The sequence below is a fragment of the Semicossyphus pulcher genome, unplaced genomic scaffold, assembly GCF_022749685.1.
Source record: "Semicossyphus pulcher isolate SPU_LCO1_2020_fin unplaced genomic scaffold, fSemPul1.0.p SCAF_7, whole genome shotgun sequence".
NCBI lineage: Eukaryota > Metazoa > Chordata > Actinopteri > Labriformes > Labridae > Semicossyphus > Semicossyphus pulcher.
In genome coordinates, this window is record NW_027211748.1 from 25856081 (window position 1) to 25879210 (window position 23130).

Sequence of the window (23130 nt, forward strand, 5' to 3'; positions counted from 1 at the left end):
TACTATCATAGACACTGATGTTTTATTGGAAATTCACATCAGAAGCAGGATGAAAGAGCATTTGCACAACAACCTGGTTATCACACACACACACAGCCACTTCAGAGTAACCTTTGATCCACACAAAACCACCACAGAATAGCATGGTACAAGGCAGGATAACTTATACAATTATCTTAGTTCTCACATTGCTTTCTATCCTCTCTATTTCACCGGAGTATCTGTAAGAACACGACTGTTTGGCCAAATAAAAACGTACTGCCATGTCACTGCTGGACTGAAGGGAATGTTGCTAGTCCTTATTGCCTTTGCATACTGCCATGTATCAATGATAGGAGGCAGGTTGAGTGGGCAGTGCAACCACATGGCTGCTCTTAATCTGTGTGTCAAATATAGCTTTCACCATATCATTAGCCTCAACACAAAAGCAGAGACGTAGGGGAAGACAGCAGTTGACAGGCTATTAAAAAAGTGACTAATGAACTTTTCATTTCAACTGATTGAAAACAGTTCATGTTCTTTAGCCATTTCTTACCTCAGCCAGGGAAATGTGAGGTCTCTAAAAGGGTCGATTTTTGTTGAGACCCAAGTACCAGAACCATGCACAAATAACCCAAAACAAAGTGGACAATATCACCTTCAAACAGAACAAAGTCCATCAGCATGCCAGTTTTGTGGACATTGGTTAACATGCTTTGTGACTGAAGCCTTTTGCAGTTGAACCCTGGACCATAAAGTCACGTCTGAACTTGAGGAATCTGGTCAACATTATTTCAAACAACTCACACGGGACTGCTGGCTTTACAGCTGCCAAGATTCTGTTTCATCAATTTACAATTCACCCTCTCAAAGTTTGGATAAACATTGTTTTTGCTGTCACCGCATGTCACTAGTTACTGTGGATTGTATCAAAACTTACCCTGAACACAGAAGTGTCTCTAGCTTAACTTAAAAAGGCAGCCGAGCTCACTCTGCAGTTGCTAGATGCTCAAGGATTTGGTGATTATTAGTTTTAAACAGTTTCCAGGTGTGTAGATAAAAATATATTATGCCCCCTTGAACAACCTGACCATAATCTGTTGTCAATGCCGACAATATTTGCACCATAGATTCACATCAGTGAATTTAAAGTGTACTCCACGGAGCATCAGGCTCCTCCAACACGCTTGAGGACATTTGAGACTTCACACAGCTTTCCTTTGAGAAACAAAAGGTTTTATACGACATGTTCACATATATTTAAGCACTCCCAGAGACCTATAAACAGACTTTGATGCATAAATTCCCTCTATGTCTTACTCATCATAGCAAAACAGTAGTACCCATGTCACTGTCCATTAAAATGCTATTTCAGCATAACCCTTGCATAGCAATCCTTTTTACCTAGCTGTGAGACAGAAAGCCGTTACCTGCCGTTTCTCTGAGTCAAGTGCTGCCCTTTTGATGTCATTACCACACCATCCAGACACCTATCTATACACGGTTGTCAATAATACAAAGGCTTCTGAGATAAACCCAACATAAAACAGAACAACTGTAATTATCTTCTTTAAGACGTTGACAAGTGCTCACACTTTGCTGGTGTTTTTTTTTCTTTTTTTTACCATTTAACATGGTTTCACATCAAAAAGAAAAACCCCACTTCACATCGTTTGTTGTCGAACACAATACAACTACTGGCTGTGAAAAAGTATGTTTCAAAAGACGGACAGACAGCAGTCTGCAGAGACAGAGGTCGATCGAGTCAGTGATATTTTCAGCCGAATGAGACACGTTAGAGGAGCAAAGATGAATCAAAATTCAAAACCATGCAAGTACATGTACACTTGGACACAGTCTGCAGTTCAGTCTCCAACGAAATATGAACAGTACCAGGGTGTCACTCTTGTATCAATACATTTGGATAAAGCACAGTACAAAATTCGGTCATAGAGATGATTTTGAAAAAGGGAAGGAAACGTAGCGGTCCAGCTCAGGTGGGCTTCATTGCAGACAGTCCTCAACATGACTTTTCCCATGCTGTAGATTTTTTTAAACTTCCATTAAAATCTTGATGACAGGACACCACTGATACACAAATCCTTTTCTTCTGTGACGCCCATTGGCAGACTGTTTTAAAGTCATTTATTAGAAGGTACATATTGGGTGTGTCTTGTTTTTGTACATTGTTCTCAGCATACTGCCATCCGGTCTTTAGTCCGGTTCCACAATCCTCTGCTCTTTATTCTTTAAGAAAGTCAACCAGCACTGTTTGTAACGGAGAGGTGACAGTTCTTGGAGGGAAGAGACTGTGAAGGTGTTAAATGACTTCAGCTCAGTCCAACTCATTACGTCCATTTACAACGTGTTGAGGAAGATAAAGTCCAAAAGTTTGCCAGTGTACAGACACAAGTTATTAACTGGTTCTGTTCTTGATAGACACAACTTGGAGTCATAATTTCGTCTTATAACCTCTTATTAGAGTAAGGACAAAATCAAACAAGGCAAATCCTCACTGAAGCGTGAGCATCGGTTTAACAGGCCAAAAATGTGTCTCAGACAAGAGATGATATGTAAACATTGTCCCCAATTTTTCCCTTCATCATTTACTCTTGAATTAATTTAAACATTATTTTCTGCCTACTTGGCAACAACATAGATCAGCAGAATTTGTAATTTAGTAAATGAGAAATAACTTGGTCTACTTCTATTTAAAATAATATGTTATTGTTTTGACAATTTTAGCAGTTCAACTTTTTGAAAACACTTTGTATAGATTAAGCCTTTTGTCTTTAACTGTGGCGACCTTTTGGTGTTAGTAAGCACACGTTGATCTGCCTACCGAGTAGAGACTGCTTTTTAAATCTTTCAGGTGAACATGAGGAAATAGGAGAGGGATAGTTGAGGGGGATAGTTTTTTGCTCGTCTATCTAATTGAGGTCAAAGATTTGTTTTATTGATTTGTCAAAGGTCAAATCAATAAAAACTCCACAAAGACCCTGGATCTGTCAAGTCATCTCAGATGGCAAATTCGAAACAGAAAATCATTAAGACAGTGTGGAGTGAAATGTGAAGTTATATTGGTGCTGGTGGACATAGGCTTGTTGCATGATATACTGGTTGTTTAGGCTGATGGAGCTTATCGTTTCCTGTCATTGTGAGAGTTTAATCCCAATGATTATAAACGGTGGTTTCACTCACTTAGCTACTGTATGCTGATGTTGACTTTAATGATACCGTGCCTGTCTAGCATACATGGTGTACCGTGTTCTTGTGTTGTCACTGGAAGAACATGTGATTCAGTTGGGATTTAAGGTGATGAAAGACAAGGTGATTCTGTGATTTTGTCGTAACGTTCAGTGTTGTGCTCCTCAGCTAAATTTCACATTGGATTCATCCTGTTGTCTGAAGGTGAAGGAATTCAGTTAGGCGGCTGTTGTCCAGTAGCCGCAGTGGGCAAGTGTTCGTGTGATGTACCGTCTTTCCTTGCTGCAAATATGTATGCACGTCTGAGAGTGTGTGTTCAGAGCCATTGTAGCAATGTTAGTCCCACAGTCCTGCTCAATTGCTCATGCCTGGGACAGTGACACCGATCCAACTGCAGATGTTTGGTGTCCCTCGATGATGAAATGATGTAGGCCTTGTTACATTTGCAGCCCCACAGGTCTGCCGCATGTTGCCTTTACCACCACCAATGGCTCTGTTTGTGTTTCTCAGTTCTTCTCGGGGTCCCAGTTTGGTAGTCTCTCCAGTACAGCCTTATGTTCCACACCAACACTGGCCACCAGCCCACCTTTGTTCAGTGGTGTTGAACTGTAGTCGATGTCCTCTCCCTTCAGGGTTGTCATATGGCCTCCTACAATCATGGTCATTACATGTCAGTGTTACAGTACAGTGATTAGGGATTCTTTAAAATGTAAAAATACAAAGGGGCGTATTTTTTAATATCTTTGGAAGTATAACTGATATCCTGCTGCATTCATTCATAACTGTAAGTTTGGATAATCTGTCGTGCAAGATATCTTTGTTTTGTGAAACACTTCAAAGCTGCCAGAATTTGGCAAAAAATATTGAGTGTTTTAGTTTAATTATCAATAAAGACGAGCATTTAAAGGACCAGATAAATATGACATTGATTAGCTTCTTTTTGTGATTGAATACAGTGAGTACATGAGATTCTGATTGTGTGTCTGTATTTTTCTTACTGGTTGGAAGTCGTCAGGGCTTAGTTGGATAATGTGATAATGCCCCAAAATTTGAACTCAAATCTGATAGGTGTGAGTTATTTTGTTTATGTTGCTAGTCCACTGTACCTACACCTACGCACTTTTGGTGGAGCGTCAATCAATCAATCACATTTTATTTGTATAGCGCCAAATCATAACCAAAGTTATCTCAAGACACTTTACAAAAAGAGCAGGGCTAGACCGTCTAGACTCTTTTTTAGATTATTATAATCACAGCAGAGTTTTTGTTACACTTCAGTCATACCTAAGAATATTTTTTTCCTACTTTAAATTTGATTGTTGATTATTAATTCATGAATATCACATGTTAAATCGTGAGGACATGAAACCAAAATTTCAAGGGTTTCAAATGCAATCCATTAAACACAATAAGCGTACAAAAATTATTTTTTGATAGTAACTGAAGACAAATCTGAGTTCAATTTGAAATATAAAAGGAAACCGCAGGATGAATATTATGGTTTTTACATTACCCAATGCACTCAGTAGTGCTGCTCCAGCGCAGATATCCCATTTCTTAATAAAGGTGATGTGGACGTAAACATCCGCCTGGTCTGTTGAAGCTGTTTCACTTGAAGGCATCTCCAAAAGAGACAGGACCTTATATCCTGAGAGAAAGAGAACAAGATCAGTTCAGTGTAACTCGTCGACACACTATTGCTATAGTGTAATATATTAATAAAGTTAGGGAAGCATAAACCTCTCTTCTGTCAGATCAAGAGATAATGCAGCCAAATTTCACCAATGTCTGAAAATAGTTTATGAGACTATTGATTTATTGATATTGAACTTCTTGTTATTTAAACATTAAGGCAAGGGACATGCAAAAAAACAGCCCTAGTGGGGATAAAAGGAGGCATTACACATCAGCTGTATTTCAGTCCCAGAATGCATCAGCCATCATCTGATTCATCTCTATAAACGGGCCTCTACATACAGTACAAGTACAGCTAACAATTCACTGCAATGCCAACTCAAGTTTTGTTTGTCACGGTACTTTCACATCTGTAGAGAGAGAGAGTTGCGACATTGCAATGGCGGATCATGGAGCATATTGGACCTCGACTTAAGCGACTCTCTGTCTATACGGCTCTGAATATTTTGTTCGGGGAGTAGGCGGGGCAGCTCCTCCGCTGCTCGTCCTCTGTCCTCACCTACATCCGCAACGTGCACCTGCTTTCAAACCCACAAAACTGCACATTGACCTGTCAGCCACATACTAGGTTTTGACTTAGTCTTCTTTGGCAAGTCACCTGCCGTTGATTGTGAGGTGTCACACCCACATGTGTTTGCGAAACGCTGACGAAAGCAGCAGGTGAATGAAACGCGTTTGCACCGAAAGTCTTGAGGTGAGCACGTCAGCTCTTTCTTTCTTTGTGCATTCATTGGAAGGAAAATGTGTCTAAGATCTGAAAATGCTGCACATCTTTCTAACAGGCAGTATCGCTGTAACAGATGGTTTTAACATGAGATCATAGCCTCAGATGTAGAATTTTAGCTTCATCTGAGCATGCAATACTTTTAAACAAAATATACAGATGGAAAAGAAATCTCTACCCACCTGCTCCACCTGCTGTTATCATTGTTGTGCTGTTTCCAAAAGCATCCTGGATATAACTTTTCACTTTTCCGGAGTGGGAACGTGATACAATCACCTTTGGGGGGCTGATACTGTAGGACGACCTCGGGCGCATATTTGACCCCTGACCTACAATTGCCCAGGCTGAAGGAGAGACACATGGGAGACACAGGGAATGGAAGGTTAGTGTGAGGGAACCATACGTGTGATACCAAAGTAAAAAAGGACAGGAAACATAGATCTCATGAAACTCAAAATGTCTTTGTTTGCAGTTTTCCAGTAAAAGGAAAATCCATACACATACTTAAACTACTTAAGTTATTTATCAAAAGTATATTACTTTTTAATATCAACAAAAATGCAACATTTTTTGGGAAAAGGGCGTATTATGCGCCTGTCAAAGGTAGTATAAAAATGTTTGAGGCATCTTGTTAAACAAGTAAGTAAGGATATTGATGCACACAAACTTACCAGTGAACCCGGTGAAGGGCTGGTGTATCACTCCAATGACGGGTTTACCATCTACAGCCACACACACCATTGTGGTCACATACTTCACCAAATTCTCTACGGAGAGAGAGAGAGAGGGAGAGAGAGAGGGAGAGAGAGATTGCAGGTAAGGAGGGAGGGCCCAGTTGAAAAGAAAGATAAAAAAAAGATAGGAGAGAAAGCAAGGAAAGAGGTTACAGGATATGGGTGGGAACAGGAAAAAGGAGACCATTGGAGAGACATTTCTCTGTAGGTGTAGGTCTATGATGTGTCACACTTACCTTTCAAATGTGGTTCTTAAAAACATTTATGTTCTAAATCTGAATAAATAATAGTGTAGCAGCGTTTGAAAGAGCACATTTAATTCATGGTTCCCGGAGATTAAATAGATACTTATGAACAAGGAGCTCAGCCACACCCTTGGACAACTATCAGTGAGGTTCTCTAAGTCAGTGGTTGTTAACCCAGGGCCACTGACAAGAACAAGACGACTGAACGCTTGTTACCGGGCCAGAAGAATGCCATTTGACTGGGGGAAAAGCTGTATAGGTTACCAGAGACTATTTGTGCTTTCATCATCTTCAAACTTCAAACAGTTACCTGCCACAACTTAACTCAATATGCATGTGCTTTGTTTTAAAGATTTTTTTTTTCAGAGGACCTGGGGTGGATAAAATGACCAATATGTGTGTTTTATTTACTAATTAACCTTCATGGCCTTCTTAACCTTAGGCAGGTAAGTCATCCTTTTGCAAAAGCTCAGTTTCTCCCATACACACTGAAACGTTGCAAATTTGGCAGTAAAAACGTAGAAACAGACAGAGTAAACAGGAGCTGAACTGGGCCGCTCCCGGATGTGTGAGATTAATTTGGATGAATGTTTGGATGGCGTTGCAGCGAAGGGACACGTGTGTTTAGTCACCACGTTTTAATAATGGAAGAACAAACATATCTCAGCCACCAAACCTCCAGGCATGCTATCAAACTCTTCCTTATAAAAAACTATTTGTGTCAGATATGAGTTTGTCCTCAAGAAAGTTCAAGCACCTGGTTAAAAATGATTAAAATGACATCTAATCATGGGGGGAAAAATTTAACTGAACACTAAGTGCCTCCTTCTTCACTTGAAAGTCCAGTCAGTGTATGTTTGCTGGAGGCTTCAAGTGCTCACATCACATCTATTAATTTTCAAAACTAGTTGTGATGTCACAAAATCATGAAATAAGACCTCGTAATAAACAGCCTTCCATCGCTCTCTTCAGTAAAAGATAAAAAAATATGGGCAGAAATTATGAACAATACACATTTTTAAGTGGCATAAAGCTTTTAAAAACTGACGAAGCGAGAAGGAAAAATTAAAGCCCAATATTTCACTGACACCGTTTGCAGGTCTCAGTCTAATTCTAGAAAAGCGGCTCGCTATTTCAGAGGAGCAGCTCAAGATTTACCTCTGTGAGAGGTGGACAACTTGTTGATTTATATGTCTTTAAATAGTCTCTGGTAAAAACACATGATTTTACTTCAGTTACACGCACCTGTATATTCCTGTGTAGCATCCAGCGGGTCGATCCACACAGTGACGCTCTCAGCAGGAACTTCCTTGCCGGCCTCTATCTTGTCTAGTATGTCAGCTGGGATGTCATGACTCCAGGTTACCTTATCCACCACGTTGTCATGCTCCTCACTATTAACCTGAAAGCCAACACAAGATGACAAAATGATGAGTCCTGATTATAGAACATTTTAGCCAACATGATGACAAACTAAACACCAGAGTTTTCCCTACCACTATAAGACTTGGGCGCAGCAGTAAAGCAAAGAGTAGAGAGCCCAATTACGTGTGACATATTTGATTAAAAAGAGTGCCAACGAAAAAATGGCAATACACAGAGCACGGCTGGAGCGATCTTTTTTAGAATAAACACTTTATGAACTGACTTGTGTATGTATCCGTGTTATCTACATGTAATCAACCACTTCTAACTTTGCACATGACCTTCAGATGTATACCTAATCTGCTCGGTGAAAGGTAAAAAGGCTTCCCAGCTTGGCTGACAAGGTAAAAACTCAAGCAACAAATTATTTACGGGTCAGCAGGTTGTAAGATAGAAGTGGATACTGCAAGATGTAAATGTTTCTTACATTGCAGCCCTGACCAGCCCTATGAACTCACTTGTACTGTACGTTTCTTGCCAAGTAGGTTTGCCAATTTGATTTGGTGTTTATGTGCAGAAGAATTAACACATAAGTAGAATAAAATGACACACCTGGACTACAAACGGTCACATACTGTATGTAGCCACAGCTCAAACTCCAACCTCACGATGAGGCGATACCAAGAGAACATATACTCAAAAGCTGTATTATAGTTACTGAATGCCTCTAGCATCAAGGGGACAATATCTATGACAGCAGCCACGTGGCTTGCATATTTACACACAGGTGATTTCGCAGACTTGGCATGAACAGCAATGAGTTGGCTGTGTGCTTTAGTGAAGGGCTGCAATTTTAAAATCATACAGACTTTTCTTGTAGATTATCATGGAAAATGTCAACGCTGAGAGTTTCCCTTTTGAATCAAGCAGCTTGGTTGTTGCTTGACATCCATGTCTGGCACTCTTGCAATGTCAATGCTGAAACAAAAAAAAGTGCAGGCCTAGGCAATATGTCATGGAACAAAAGTGGTCATCATGACAAGCCTAGTTGCTTGTTCATCGTAGTTTCCAGTTTGTGATTTTACAGTCTAACATGAGTGGAACTGGTCATCTTTGAGATCCTTCATTCCACATCAAACAAACAAGAACTGGGAGTCTGTAACATCACTTAAGTTTGTACTCTGTGAGTGGATGGGCTCACCGTGATTTCAGGGAATGTGTTCCGTAGGAGGTTAAACATTTTTCTGTGTGACTGAATGTCTCCCATAGTCAGAGGCTCACTGGCTCCCTCCCTCGTCTTGCCCTTCGACGTCTCCTTCAGGTTGTTTTCATCTCGCACCGTCTTCACCTAGGGAGGAAAAAAACAACTGACATCCCACACGCTGACACCATTTAAGGGCCCTAGATGTGCACAAATACACACCTGGGTTTTTTTTCCAAACAATACTCAATATAATATTAAATATTAATTAATTCATTTAAATATTACTATCATCAATTATTAAATGACACATGAATGGTAATTATTCTATAAGGGATTCAAATTAACCTTTTACTACAGTGATGCCACAATGTATCCAATAACTTTAAAAACAGATTTAATTAAAACTTTGAACTTATCAACAGAAAGTTGGGACAAAGAAAATTGCATATTATCCTCCGGACAAAAACATTATACATTCATTCTTCATCTTGTCTGGGTAAACCAAGTATTAAAAAAATGAGAAAGGCCCAAAGAGTGATTAGAAAAATAAAAAATCACTGACCACCGTCAGGTATGACAAAACCTCCAATTTAAAAACCATGATCAAACAAGATAATACAACTCAAAAAGCTATTACAAGCTATCTAACTACTTAATAGTGTGATAATGGTTTTGGATAAATGCCTACAATATAAAGCCTGCTTAACATGTGTTCACTGAGCTGTGTGTTTTACCTCTTTGCCACCGAGTACTGCAGCCTCAACTGAGACAGCCAGCAGGTCCCTCAGATCCACTGTTCTCCGTTGTCTGCAGAGATAAAGAGAGACAACAATCATTTGTTTGCCTAAAAACAGGACTGACTGTTCACACCAGACCTGGTGAAACTATGTCAAGCTAAACAGCTCTGGGTTAATGAGAAAGCAAGTTTCAGAAAGTCCCTGGAAGTCAAGAAATTAATCTTTCTATGTCTCTCTTTTTTGCTTATTTTCGCTATCTTACAGTCACAACATTGTTATGCAAGACAATTGAAAAGCTTCAGGTTTACCCCACAGATCACTGGAAGCCAGATAATGGTAATGCCTTAGGGACAGCAGTGTTGCTGGTATCGTTTTTCAAACACCATTTCTATGTACGATAAAGGTGAATCTCTCAACTACAGCTATACAAGAACTTTACCTAAATTAAGCAGACATTCATTGCCTTATTTGGGCACTTAAAAGTCTTCAATACTTTATGATACGGACACAGATCAGTCTGTACTATAAAGGTTTGGAGGTTCAACACCCATAGGAAGTTAGCAGCGACATTACTTGGGTGACCCACCACATTTAATAAATGACAGTAGTTTCATGAGAGACATAAACTTGGGCTGCAGTCAGGAACAAAACTCGACCTTAATGAAAGACACGAGTTGTCTACTGTCGATTCGTATTAAAATGCCAAAATCAACCGGATGTTGTGTCTAAAAATTCATACAATGAAATGACCCTACCTAGACAGGTATCTGCCACAATCTCAACAGTAAGTGCTAGGTAATGACCTGCCTGAAAACCAGCATGTAGTCAAATTATTCGGTTATAAAACTTATCTTCAATCGAGCACTGGCTTCATACACACTGAGACAAGGAACTGGTGAGGACTGGTGTTAAGCTTACAAGTCAAGCACTGCCTTGCATATACAGTAACTGTACATAAATTGAGAAAATACTTATGTATATTACTTACGTTATATTATGAATGGTAACAAGAGAAGAGTCTGACCTGGTGGTGAGAGCAGAGTCCGATCTGAACGCAGCCAGGTGGCTGGAGATGACTCCTGAATACAGGTGATAGATGACACCGACTCCAAGGAGGCAGAACACCCCCACACCGAGGGGAGACAGTCGGATGCCCATCGGAGCCATTTCTGCCAATAATACCCTGTACGTTTTTGTTATATAATTAGAAAACAAAACCAAAGAAAGTGCAAAAACGCTCGCAAGATAACGGAGAACAGATATATGGTTATAAAGCTACCGTTAGCTGACGTGGCTGTTACGCCACCGAACAGCTCTAACACAATAAGCGAACCGGCTGTTTCACACCCGGCAATTAGTTTTCAAGTAAATACGTCGACTGTCATGAAGCAATCAGAAGAGAGACTTATACACTGAAGCAGTCACAGAACCGACACAAGGGCTAATTTATTTCAGCTGGCAAGCCGTTTAGCATCATGCGACGTCCATCGAATAACCGACTGTCGTTTCTGTTTGTAAAGACATCATGAAAGCTGGATAGTTTGTCTCTTGTCGTTTTCGCTGTTAACTCGTTGGAGCAAGCCAAGTGTTTACTGGTGTCGAAGGCAAAGCGGAACAATCACATCTCTGTTCAGTCATTTTTCCTCCCTAACGTTACGTACACAGCAAAGGTCACAGGCTACCTACTTCTCTTCCGGGTTATCACTGCTTACGTCATCCCTTTGGATTGGTTGTTTTTGTATTCGTCTATTTTTTTATTATTTTTTTTTTTTTTACATACCTTTTATACCAATGACAGTCTATGTTTTATACACACACCAAAAATATGTTTAAAGTAAAAACAGTTTTTATATACAGTTACTGTTCTTGCCATGTAGATATAAAAAGTGTGCATTCATAACAAACAAGCCAAAAGTATTGTTGACATAAAAGGGAATTCTTTGAGCTTAAAGTGAAAAAAGAAGAAAGTGATCACAGTGGACCCCACTTATTTCTTAGTTTTCCTTACTGCAAAAAAAAGCCTATTTCTTGTAGTAAAAAAAGAGATAAATCAGACTATTGTGACAATACTCAACTGACTGAAAACAGACTTATGATTTCTATTACCATATGACAGAAGAGATCAGGATAGCTGTTACCTAAGCTCCAGGAACTCCACAACTGACCCACATTACTACTGTCTCTAACATCCTGCAGGTAGTTTAGGGATACCTCTACTGTAGTAAAGTAATAATAAATTGCAATTTAATCATAACTTGGGTGAAAAGTTGACTTGACTAATTATGAAAACAGGTTTCAAAAGGGGAACACCGCAATACACCAATAAGTCAGTTTACAGGCGTTTTACGACTGCATATTAGACAAAAACTCCAGAGGGAACTTGGTGAGGTCTTATAGATGTCCTAAAGTGAGGCTGCTTCAGTGTACAAGTTTGAGAAATTATAAAAATGTGGAATATTTGTGAAATTAGAAGACCTCTTCATCCAGCTCCCCTGCTCTGCTTGAGTCAAGTGGATCAAGGCTTCATTAGCCAAACACCCAAACACTCCCAACTGCACTGATAGGATCCGTTTTTAAACTATCCATTATAAGTCAGCCATATGGTAGGAGTACAAGATGTTCTTCAGATTATGGTTTCAAACTACTGTTTGAAAACGATTCCACATTCCTATATTTGTAAGGTTCTGACTTTGTGCAGGGGCAAAACGTTGACATCATTGTGTTAGATTACAGGGTCAGAAAAACATCACCAGCACAATTTCCTTTAAAAAGCAGCTAATCTACTCCGTCTACAAACTGCCAGACATATGACGGACAGTGTTTGTAAAAGATCCAAATTAATGCAGCAGAACCAGAAGTATTGTGTTGCTAGTGGCACACATTCTTCTTTTGAATTTTTTGAGAAAGACACCATAGCTTTAGTTGATGGCAAATTAACACTGTGTGGAGTCATAATCTTTTAAGCCAAAACCACAGAAAGAAAATGAAGAAATAACCTGAATGAATGAGAGGCATAAGGAATGTTATTGCTTGTTCATGAATCACTTCTTATGTCACATTGTGTGCTTTTTTATTTGTCAGCTGTCTGATTAGAACACTGAAGGAAGGTAAAAAAAAAAGGTTTTTCAAGCATTTTGGTGAACCGTCCCATCAAATATAGGTTACTCAAAAATGATTAAAAAAAACATGGTCACAAAAACTTTTATGTACAGAAAACAACACAGCTTTTTAGTGCTTGTAATTGAGACAGTGTAATCCAGTGGGCTGAACATTGTTCTGCAGCCTAACAAATTACAGGTTCGAAGTGTTTCACCAGATTTATCGAAGCAGAACACACTCTGAAACAATGTTTGGACTACTAGTTAATCATTTCTAGAAAAGGTTCTGTTATTGAGAAATTATCATATGATGAAAGAGGCTCAGGATTTTTAAAGCAACATAATTGTTCATTAGTTATTAGTTAGAATCGGTAGGAGGATTTCCGCTTTGTGTCAGATTCTGCTTCAGATTTCAATACGATATGCTGTGGCTGTTTTCTATCGTCCTTTTTCTTCCCATTTCACAGCAACAGCATCGAGATGCAGCCACAACATCACCTCCTCCTCTTTTTCTCTCCTCCTCCACATATCTGCCAGCCAGTTGGACGATTACAGCTTTCCACTGCCTGCTGGTTCTCTGCTTAACTGCCTCCTCTTCCTCACGCTCTTTCCTCTGTCGTCTAAGTTACAGAGGCATCATCCCTTCCTCGGCTGTATCTTCATCCCTTCTTTTTTTGATGCATCACTGCCCCTCTCCTCCTCGTTCAGTAGGCCATTTGACAGAGATGTGGTAAGACTTTAACTCCTCATCAGATACAAAATCAGGGGCGCAGCTCATGAGGTCGTGACCCCGGAAAGACTTGGGGAAGGCAATGACATCACGGATGCTGGGAGACCCGACCATGATGGAGACCAGCCGATCCAAACCTTGAAAAGAATTAAACAGTAACAAAACTTGTTAATGAATACCTCCTGTCTGCAGTTCCTGACAGAATACTGACACCGTTTTTTGGCCTAGACTCTATATGACCCAGGTAAGTGCGGAGGTAAACACATTTGCTAAAGTGAGCATGCCAATTAAAACACAAACAAATATGTAAACTAAATACTTTTATGTCTCCGCTCAGTGATTACTTAAGTACGTTGTGGTTGAGTTCACCTTACCCAGAGCGATGCCTCCATGTGGTGGTGCTCCTGAATCCAGAGCCTCCAGCAGGTGAGAGAGAAGACCAGGATCCTCCTGCAGCAGAAAAACAGTCATGGTCAACAATTTATTCCACATTATTCAAAATGTAGGCTAAACATTGGCGAAATAAACGGTGCACAACCTTGAGGACATTCTTCAGGACATGAAGCTGTTCTGAGGCCTTGTGGATGCGAATGGAGCCTCCTCCTATCTCACAACCATTCAGCACCAGGTCGTAGTGCTGACCACGTACCTGGCAATGACAGAACATGACGTATGATTGTTTCTTCATGAATGGACAAAAATGGTTACACAGATGTTGAATTAATCTTCATGCCTACCTTGTGTGGCTCTGTGTAGAGTAACTGTGTGTCCTCTGGCAGTGGAGCAGTAAATGGATGATGGGCTGACTCCAGCTGCTCTGGCTCCTCTTCTTTGGGCAAGAAAAGAGGGAAGTCTACAACCCACAGGAAGTGGAAGGCCGAGGGGTCGCGGACTGAAGCACCAAGAGACTCCAGGAGCTGTGCACACTGAAGGCGAAGATGACCCAGCAATGGCCGCTGAGAGGACAAGATGGAAGGACAGAAGAGAAATTAACATATATGTACACATTCTATTCAGTTTGCTGTAATGAACATCTTTTCCTCTTCCTCAGTCTAACCTGATCTACGTTTGATTTCTCTTACCACAGTGTGGAGGGAACCGGCTGCAATCAGCAGCAGGTCTCCTGGTTTGGCTGCAGTCCTCTGCAGCAGCTCTTCTGTGGCTGAGACAGACAGCAGCTTTTTAAGGGAAGACTTCAGTGTCCCGTCTGCTCTGACCAGCACCACGCTGAGCTCCTTTGGATGAAACAAAAAAGATGGTTGGATTGCAGTGACATTTTGTAAACACAATCATGCAGCTAAGAGGATCCTCAATCTACTCACACACACAAACACATGTTGTATTCATTCCTTGCAGTCATGTGAAAATCAAACAATGTCTGTTACACACACTCACACACAAACAAGAAACTGACATAACATGTGCTGACGTCACAAATCTAAACGCAGTCCAAAGACAAAACTAGACGCCAAAATAGGGTGAGAAAAAGAGCACACATAAACCTACCTGGCCAAACTGAGTCTTTGTCGTTTGTTTCAGGTTTTCCAGATCTTTCCCTGTGAATATTTTCTGCCGTCAAACACGAGAGGAAAATATAATTTTACACATGTGAAGGGGTCAACCTTATGTATGAACAGAATGCTGTGGTGAATTTCTTTCAACAGGAAACAGTTATGTCCTCACCGCTCCACTGGGAACACAGATGGCCTGAACAGAGCCACCTGGTTGGCTGAGAGCTGATCGGAGGAATTCAATGTTTGTAGATAGGAACATCTCACTGAGGTCAATCAGCTGGACAGACAAACAGATAAGAAGAAGGCGAGGATTGAGAAAGAGATGTGCTGGTCACAGACACGTTCACGCCCGCTTGAGCACAGAGATGATAACAATGTTTTCTGGCTTTAACAGCAATGTTGGTCTTCGGTGGCTGTCCTGGACACAGAGTTTGGTTTAGTTTTAATGTTTTTCCAAGATTATTCACATAAATTGGCTCGAGAGCGAATCTAAGGTGAGAAAGAGGAAGCTGAAGAACCACAGTAGGCTAAATTTTGTAACAAAATTGCTACTTTTGTGACGTTTTACTGGAAAATGTGATACTAATAAACCACTAAACCTGCAACACAAATTGAGATCATTGGGTAAGCCGGCTATCGTTGGGCTCGAGTCAGGCTTTCCTGTGTCACATAGTTTACTGACTTTTAACCATGGTAGATCACCCTGGTAATCCATTGTTAAGGTTAAAGGTTAGATGTCAAGCTGTTTCTTTTTAGATGTGTCTCCGTATTATTTATCTTGTGCACACATACATGTGAAAATGTTCAATAGGGAAGAAAATGTGTAAAAAAAAGTTTTGGTGCTTAAAATCGAATGTATATTGTTTGATTATAAGAAGACTCCACAGGACACCTTTAACTTCAGAGGATCAGATCCAAATCCACAAGCAGTCAGCACACCAGACACATGGAGTCAATGTTCCTACAGGATCCTGACAGGTTGAAAGCTACAGACTTTATTACACAGTTTCCAGTAATGAAGAGCAAACAGCTCTGACCAAGTAATCTGATTGGACAAGAGGCATTTCATGAGTGGCAATATGGAGAACAACATCACTGGGACTTTTCACTCTGTGTATCACTCCGCCTCAGCCAGGTGTTATGAACACTTTTAATTAACGTTACAGCAGACTTTGTGTATTATATTTCACTGGTTGATGATAAATAAAAACACACAGATAAATGCCCGTGATAAAAAAAACAGCTGATCTGTGGTGACCTGTCGACACAGAGTGCAGGAGAATGTTTGGGTTGCTTGGCAACAAAAGGTCCAGGTTCAGAATCACAGCCCTGATGATATTCAGCACAACATCACTCCCTCTCTAGTGATATTGCTTTAGTACAGGTCAGTAGAATCATTTTTTGTTCCAGGTTCTTAAGACTCACGGTAGGTTGCTTCTAACAAACTGAAGGATAGTTTACCACACTGAAACATAAATATTAGTAATTACAGCTGCAACTTAATAGCAATTAAAAGTTGGAAAAAACAGACATAACAGAGCTAGTTGATAAGCAGCTCTGGGATATTGGTTATCAGGAATCAGTCGGCTCATTGAATCAGGAAAACCAAGGAGAGGCAGACTAAGATGAACTTGCTCAGCGATACAGACCCCTGCTGTTTAGGGGGAATTTAGGCTTGGTTTGGGCAAGTTTTATGACACCTTAATTAAAAAAGACCAATCTTTTGTGAGTTTAATCAAACTTTTGAAAAAGTGAAAGAAGTTAATATTAATAAGCAAATGTTACCTTCATACTGAATCTGGTATCAGGCTTGTCCACACCGTAGTCCCTCATGGCCTCTTCATAAGTCATGGTTTGAAAAGGAACCTGAACAGGACCTTTCTCTGCGGGCCAGGAGTACTCAATCAAACCCTCCACTAGAGACATAATACCTGTCTGGTCCACAAAAGACATTTCTATGTCAACCTGTGAGAGATATGGAGAGCAGAAGCGTTTAGAGAACACGTAGTGGGATTTTAAACTAACGTTTTTTTAATGTCCAGGAGGAAGATTTGTTCAAGTCAACACCAAAATTCACACAAAGGGGAACCCAATACAAAAGAATTTGTGTTGTTTTTCTGAAATTGGAGAATAATAGGGAGCTCAACATCGGAGAACAGACATCCAGACCATGTCACATAATGGCACATATTCCCATATGGTCTGATGGTTACTGTTCTTGGATTCAGGGATGGAAAATATTTACCAAGTTTCCTTGTCAAAAAAAAGTCTTACTTCCTGGACCAGATTTGAAGATTTGTGTTCCCACTGATTACAAGGATATGAATGATCAGAGGACGGATAGAAGCATCCACAGCCACAGAACATAAGCTCCTTACCTGGGTGAACTCTGGCTGCCGGTCTGGTTTGGAGCCTTCATCTCGATAGCACCGGGCCATCTGGAAGTACCTGACGCAGAGGAAGGACAAAGGCTGTTGACCATTACATACAGCTTGGTTTTTAGTTATGAATCAGAACAATAAAACATAAGACTCTCTGAAGTGTGAGGCCGCTTTCAACTGCAGTGCGAACCTATCCAGAGACACAGACTGTGTCTGAAACATTACATTACTGTTGCTGTTAGTCGTCTAAATGTCCCCTCTTTATCCTGTCTTTGCAATGCATACTTCTGTGGTTGTGAGTGTTCATCAATCATGCATATCTCTTAGCGATATAAAGTAAGTTAGTAAATCCTTTTATATTACTTTATATACACTTATTTTTAACACCACTACATTTATCTGATCTATTGTAACTTTAGACGTTGCAGTGCAGAGTAAGATTTAACATTGATAATGATGTATGTACGATTAACAAATATCTCCAACATTAACATGCTGCTTACAAAATAAAAGCATCAAAAATGATTAATTGATCAAGAAAAAACAAAAAAAATGTATTGACAAACACAAAATAATCTCTCTTAGTCATCAGTTGTATTGGCAGAGACTCTGCTGTCTACCTGTATTTTCTTATTTTTCTGTGTTCAGAACATTTCTGGTCGTCAACGTTTGACATTGTACCATTATTTTCAAATATGATATGTATTATAATGGAAATCTAAATTTGAGATGCTACTATCTGCACATTCAAAACCAAATCCTTTTTATCCTTTGAATTAACAACTAAAAAGTCTACTTAAGTGTGATGAGTGACATATATGTGGCGATCATCGTACCCGAACACAGAAGAAAAAAGGAAAACGGCCGACTACTGCTGGAAAAACGTTTAGTTTCCCTTTGCTCAATTCTGTGCTTACCTGTCTATACCAAAAAAATATAAAAAATATAACAAGATCTGCACACCAGGAAGCTCCCATATGGGACCTTTTTTTGATATACTTGATGTTTTGGATCCAGCACCCACTAAGGGATGTGCGTGTCTGTATTTGATTTTTTACCTGTCTATACCAGCCACCATCAGAAGCTGTTTAAACTGCTGTGGACTCTGAGGTAGAGAGTAAAAGCGGCCCGGCTCTCTGGACGGAACCACAAACTCTTTGGCTCCCTGAAACAAAAAAGAAATCAACAAAGTCCAGTCATCGAACAAGTGTCGGTACATCGTAGTTGTTCTAAACTGCTACATTACAATTTATCCTTGCTAATATTAGATACCAGAAGTGTTTTGATAGCATGTGCGAGTTTTGTTCCGAATTGAGTACACCACCCTTTAACACATGTGACTCTGACAAACTGACTTATATAAAAAACCTGAATTTGATTTGATCTGTGTAGCTGAAGTCATAAAAGCTTAAATGATCCTCTTACCCCCGGTGTTCTTTTAAACAAGGTTGGAGTTTCTACATCAACAAAACCTGGAAATGAGAAGACAGTTTAAAAAAGGCCTCAGCCTACAGGACTGTACGTTCAGGGTGTTTCCCAGGTCAGGAAAATCTCCATTCAGCCAATGGAAAAGATGTATTGATGGGAGGAAATAGTCTTGCTCTCTTTACCGTGCACATTACAGAGGTATTCTCTCATCTTCATCACCAGCTGAGATCTCAGTCTGAGGTTCTGCTGCATCTGAGAGGACCTCAGGTCCAGGTAACGATACTGCATCCGCAAAGGCTCAGATTTCTGAACCATGACACAAATAAAAACACAATCATTCATCATTCTCATCATTAATATCAACTGCATGAGCATTTGTAAAATATTACGCACACGTTTAACATACGCAACTTACTTTGACAAAGTCTTTAATTTCAAAAGGCAACTTCTGGCACACATTAAAAACCTCCACGCTCTCAGCCAGGATTTCTATTTGTCCTGTCGGCATCGCCTGTTGGTGCAGACACAGCAGAGTGAGAGGATGGAGCGGTCGAGAAAATACTGATTTAAATATTTCAGTTTTCATTGTTGCAGATCATAAAACTGGTGAATTTTTAAATTATAGTACAAGAATTACATGATTCATTTCATGATGGGTTTGAAGGTGTTTAATAAAATTATTTATGACATTAATTCCTTCTGTACTCTCCAATATAGCCTTAAGGATTCTTGTTTTTTTCCCAGGTGGCACAATAGTCCTCCTTAACTCTACAGCATCTTCCAAACTACCTGGTGTTTATGGGGAGGTCAGAAAATTACCAGGATTTTACACTAGACTGCGCACAAAACAACAACCTAAATTTCTACTACTCTTCATGCAAACTATAGACAGTGCTTTGTATGTTTTGGCAGGTCCATGCTGCTCTCTGCTGGACAGCAATAGAAAATAATTCTTACAGTTATCAAAGACAGAAAGCTAAAAAGTTGTGATTCAACATACAGTTTGTTTGCCATTTAATCATGGAGCTGTAAAGTCATTAAAACAAATAAATAAAACATTAACTTATCTAAAATCTTCCATTCCACTTTTTAGGGTTGACTAAATATTTGTTCAACTGTATTGCATTAAAATAAAACAATAAGGCACAACAGTCGTGTGTGAATGGACTGTGCAACTGCATGTTAACCAAGCCCCCTCCTTTTTTAAGTTTAGTTTAGTAAAAGGCAACAGATGCCTTTTTGATTAAGCTTTATGAATTACCATGACCTGGATGACTGAGAACCTTCACAGACATATTGCTATTCATGATTTATTGTTACACACAAATGTACACAAACCTTGTTCTCCTGTCCCTCTGGTCGTCGTCTGACTCTTCCTGTAACCTTGACGACAGACTCGACTGTGAGATCACACAGCACTGTTTTCAAATTACTGGCAGACTTGAAGCAGAAAAACAGACAAAGTCTTAAGTTAATATTTTGCTCTTTTCTGTGCTGGGATCTTTATTAAAAGCTTTATTATTCTCCGTTATGATAATTGTTTTTTGAACAATGTCATCCTTACTTCTTCCTGAGGAATTACTACTTGTGCCAAGCCGCTGAAATCTCGCAGGATGACAAACAGGTCTTGCCTGGTAGAGTTGAAATGTTGTTAAAATACTGTACTGTATGAGACGCCATGGGCCCTGCTCCCCACAAACAACCAGCAGGTCAATATTAAGATAATCCTTTAATTAATTGATTGAAATTTGGAATTTGAAATCTATAATTGTAACTATACATGGTCTCTTCTCTTCATACACACGTTATGTTTGACAATTAAATCAAAGAGATCACAGAAGGTGTAGAGAAAACCTGGACAGACCAACATTACAATTCAAATCATTTTAACATGAGGCTTGACTGACAGGCTAAATTCTTGTACATGCTGTAAACATCTCACACAGGAGGTTCAGGCAGTGAAGTTTAGCCAGGTTAGGCGCTAGGAAGGACAATCTCTGTCTCACAGCCTGCCCACCAAATTGACCAACACTAAAATAAAGAAGCTAAAGTACTAAAATATCTCAACAACAATTGAATGCATTGCCATTTGCCTCAGACATTCATATTCCACTAACATTGGTGATCCTTTGACTTTTTGTCTAGCACCATCATCAGGTCAATATTGAAACTTTGGTTTATGTCCAAATACCTGCGTCCTTCATCAGCCTCTGCTGCCCTTTCAGTTTAATGCAAATTTCCAGGCAGCCTGCTAACATCCTGAACTGTGACTTTTGTGTTATTCTAACTGCAACTGCAAAAGAAAATTCCCCAAGGGGACTGTAAAGTATATCTTAAACTAAGGTGGTAGTATCATCATGGTACATGAAAAACATTACACCTGCCTGCTTAACATCAGCATATTAGCTTTGTCCCTGTGAGCATATAAGCATGCTGATGTCAGCATTTAGCTCAACACTCTGCTATGTCTTGACACAGCTTCATAGAGCGACCATGACAGCTGTAGACAGCCTGGTCAAACTGTTACCTCTTGCTGAGCCACATTTGTTTAAAGGCAAAGTCTTACATAGTATTTCAAACTTATTTTAATGTCTTCAGTGTAACTGTTTGTTGCATGTCAGTAAGTCAAGCCCTGTGATTGACTGGAGACCTGGCCCAGGGTGTACACCGCCACTCGCCCAATGACAGTATCGGCTCCAGCCCCCCGCAACCCTTAACAGGATATGAATGCATGGACCTCAGTAAGTAAACAGAGGTAACAAAATACAGTGCACAATACCTGAGATATTGGACCCAGCCACACAGAGAGACTTTCTCTCCCACATGATCGGATCTGAGTTCTCCACAGGTGTGACTCCTGAAGGACAGACTGCTGGGACCTGGAAACACAATTAATATTATAATTATATCAACTGTGAAGATAACTGAAATTGTTGTGATTATATGGCCATATGGTCCTTCACAAACTTATATTGTTTAACTGACTGATTCCAAGCAAACTGTTATATCGAATAATTACTAAAAAAAAAGTGTTGCTACTAGTCTTGTGTATGAATGTAGAGCTTTCAGTGGATGATTATTTCATGTAATTTTGCATAGAAATTGTAATAATTTTATATTGTTATGAATTTAGCCCTTGTTAGACTCCTTCACACTTTCAGAAACGTTTGACTATGGACATCTGTAATTTATATAAACGACACTTATCGTGTTTATACATCTTTTATAAACACAAAAATGTAATATAAGTGACATGGAGCAGTCTCTGTCAACTGAGACTTTAGGTGGATGCAATACTGGATTAAGGCTCAAACTAATTATTAATTATTCTTTAACATTAGTTTTCGTGTCACATAACCAGAAAGTCAATCTTTGTTTAACTTGTGCACAGCCTGGACGATTATGGGAATTACCAGAGTTAGCAACAGTCAATAATTAAACTATAACCACACAGTCCCATGATCAGTCTCTCGTTAAAAGTACCTGTGGTTGGAGAACCAGACCTGCTCAGTCTGTGTGAGCAGCTCAGCTGTCTGACTTGAGGTTTCCACAGCAGGCGTCCTTGACACGAGGTCAAAGCAGAACTCTGACAGCAGACAGTGTGAGCTCTGAATCCAGCGAACACTCTCTGAAGCAGATACCTGCTTCTTGTTGCCATTTTCTATGAAATCGAACTAAAGCACCAGGTGACAGTCTATGAACGTTTTCTGTCAGACTCATCGAGGAGTGCAGTCAGTGTATCTGGCTGTTTTAATGAAACACATGAACGCTTCTCTTACTCTGACAAATACAATGAAGAGTCCCTGATGTAATGTTACCATCATTTGGCATGTGAGCGCTTACACCGACAACCGGACATCACACACCGGGTCAGTGTGTGTTGGTTGGAAGAGAAACCTCCACCGTCACTTCATCTGGTCCTGGTTCCGCTTGGACATCCTCAGCAGCTTACTCGACTGTTTGCTCATGTGGATGGGCTCCTACATTGTAATTATGCATTAGGTCAATGCACATCCATGTATGCAGGAATCGATTATACCTAAACGGATGTGACGTATCTTTGACTCTAGACGAAAGTAGTCGATCTGC

General features: G+C 39.9%; 2 protein-coding genes across 2 annotated transcripts; both read right to left on the bottom strand.

Annotated features, from left to right (window-relative positions):
- Positions 1–8: 8 nt before the first annotated feature.
- Positions 9–11539, bottom strand: bpnt2 (3'(2'), 5'-bisphosphate nucleotidase 2). Its single transcript, XM_069685497.1, has 8 exons — positions 10915–11539; positions 9888–9960; positions 9151–9297; positions 7830–7986; positions 6277–6372; positions 5788–5949; positions 4700–4834; positions 9–3835 (listed from the first exon to the last, which is right to left on the bottom strand). The coding sequence occupies exons 1-8, from the start codon at positions 11055–11057 to the stop codon at positions 3693–3695; spliced, it is 1056 nt and encodes a 351-aa protein (XP_069541598.1). The 5' UTR covers positions 11058–11539; the 3' UTR covers positions 9–3692.
- Positions 11540–13077: 1538 nt separating this feature from the next.
- On the bottom strand, positions 13078–22949 carry dars2 (aspartyl-tRNA synthetase 2, mitochondrial). Its single transcript, XM_069685064.1, has 17 exons — positions 22525–22949; positions 21821–21920; positions 20606–20672; positions 20380–20481; positions 19457–19552; positions 19224–19347; positions 19039–19085; positions 18672–18778; positions 17611–17680; positions 17018–17197; positions 15402–15509; positions 15225–15287; positions 14801–14953; positions 14456–14674; positions 14257–14367; positions 14093–14168; positions 13078–13855 (listed from the first exon to the last, which is right to left on the bottom strand). Exons 1-17 carry the CDS (start codon positions 22697–22699, stop codon positions 13671–13673), a joined length of 1983 nt encoding a protein of 660 aa, XP_069541165.1. The 5' UTR covers positions 22700–22949; the 3' UTR covers positions 13078–13670.
- Between the last annotated feature and the right edge of the window lie 181 nt (positions 22950–23130).

Bases quoted from the DNA above. Each gene is read 5' to 3' on its own strand.
- bpnt2 (XM_069685497.1), bottom strand. From the start codon at position 11,057: ATGGCTCCGATGGGCATCCGACTGTCTCCCCTCGGTGTGGGGGTGTTC. The intron at 9,298-9,887 runs GTAAAACACACA...TTTCCTCCCTAG, and splicing joins CAGTACTCGGTGGCAAAGAG to GTGAAGACGGTGCGAGATGA. The intron at 3,836-4,699 runs GTAATGTAAAAA...CCATGATTGTAG, and splicing joins AGCACTACTGAGTGCATTGG to GAGGCCATATGACAACCCTG.
- dars2 (XM_069685064.1), bottom strand. From the start codon at position 22,699: ATGGCAACAAGAAGCAGGTATCTGCTTCAGAGAGTGTTCGCTGGATTC. The intron at 14,954-15,224 runs GTAGGTTTATGT...TTTCATCCAAAG, and splicing joins CAAAGACTCAGTTTGGCCAG to GAGCTCAGCGTGGTGCTGGT. The intron at 14,368-14,455 runs GTAGGCATGAAG...TGTCATTGCCAG, and splicing joins TCTACACAGAGCCACACAAG to GTACGTGGTCAGCACTACGA.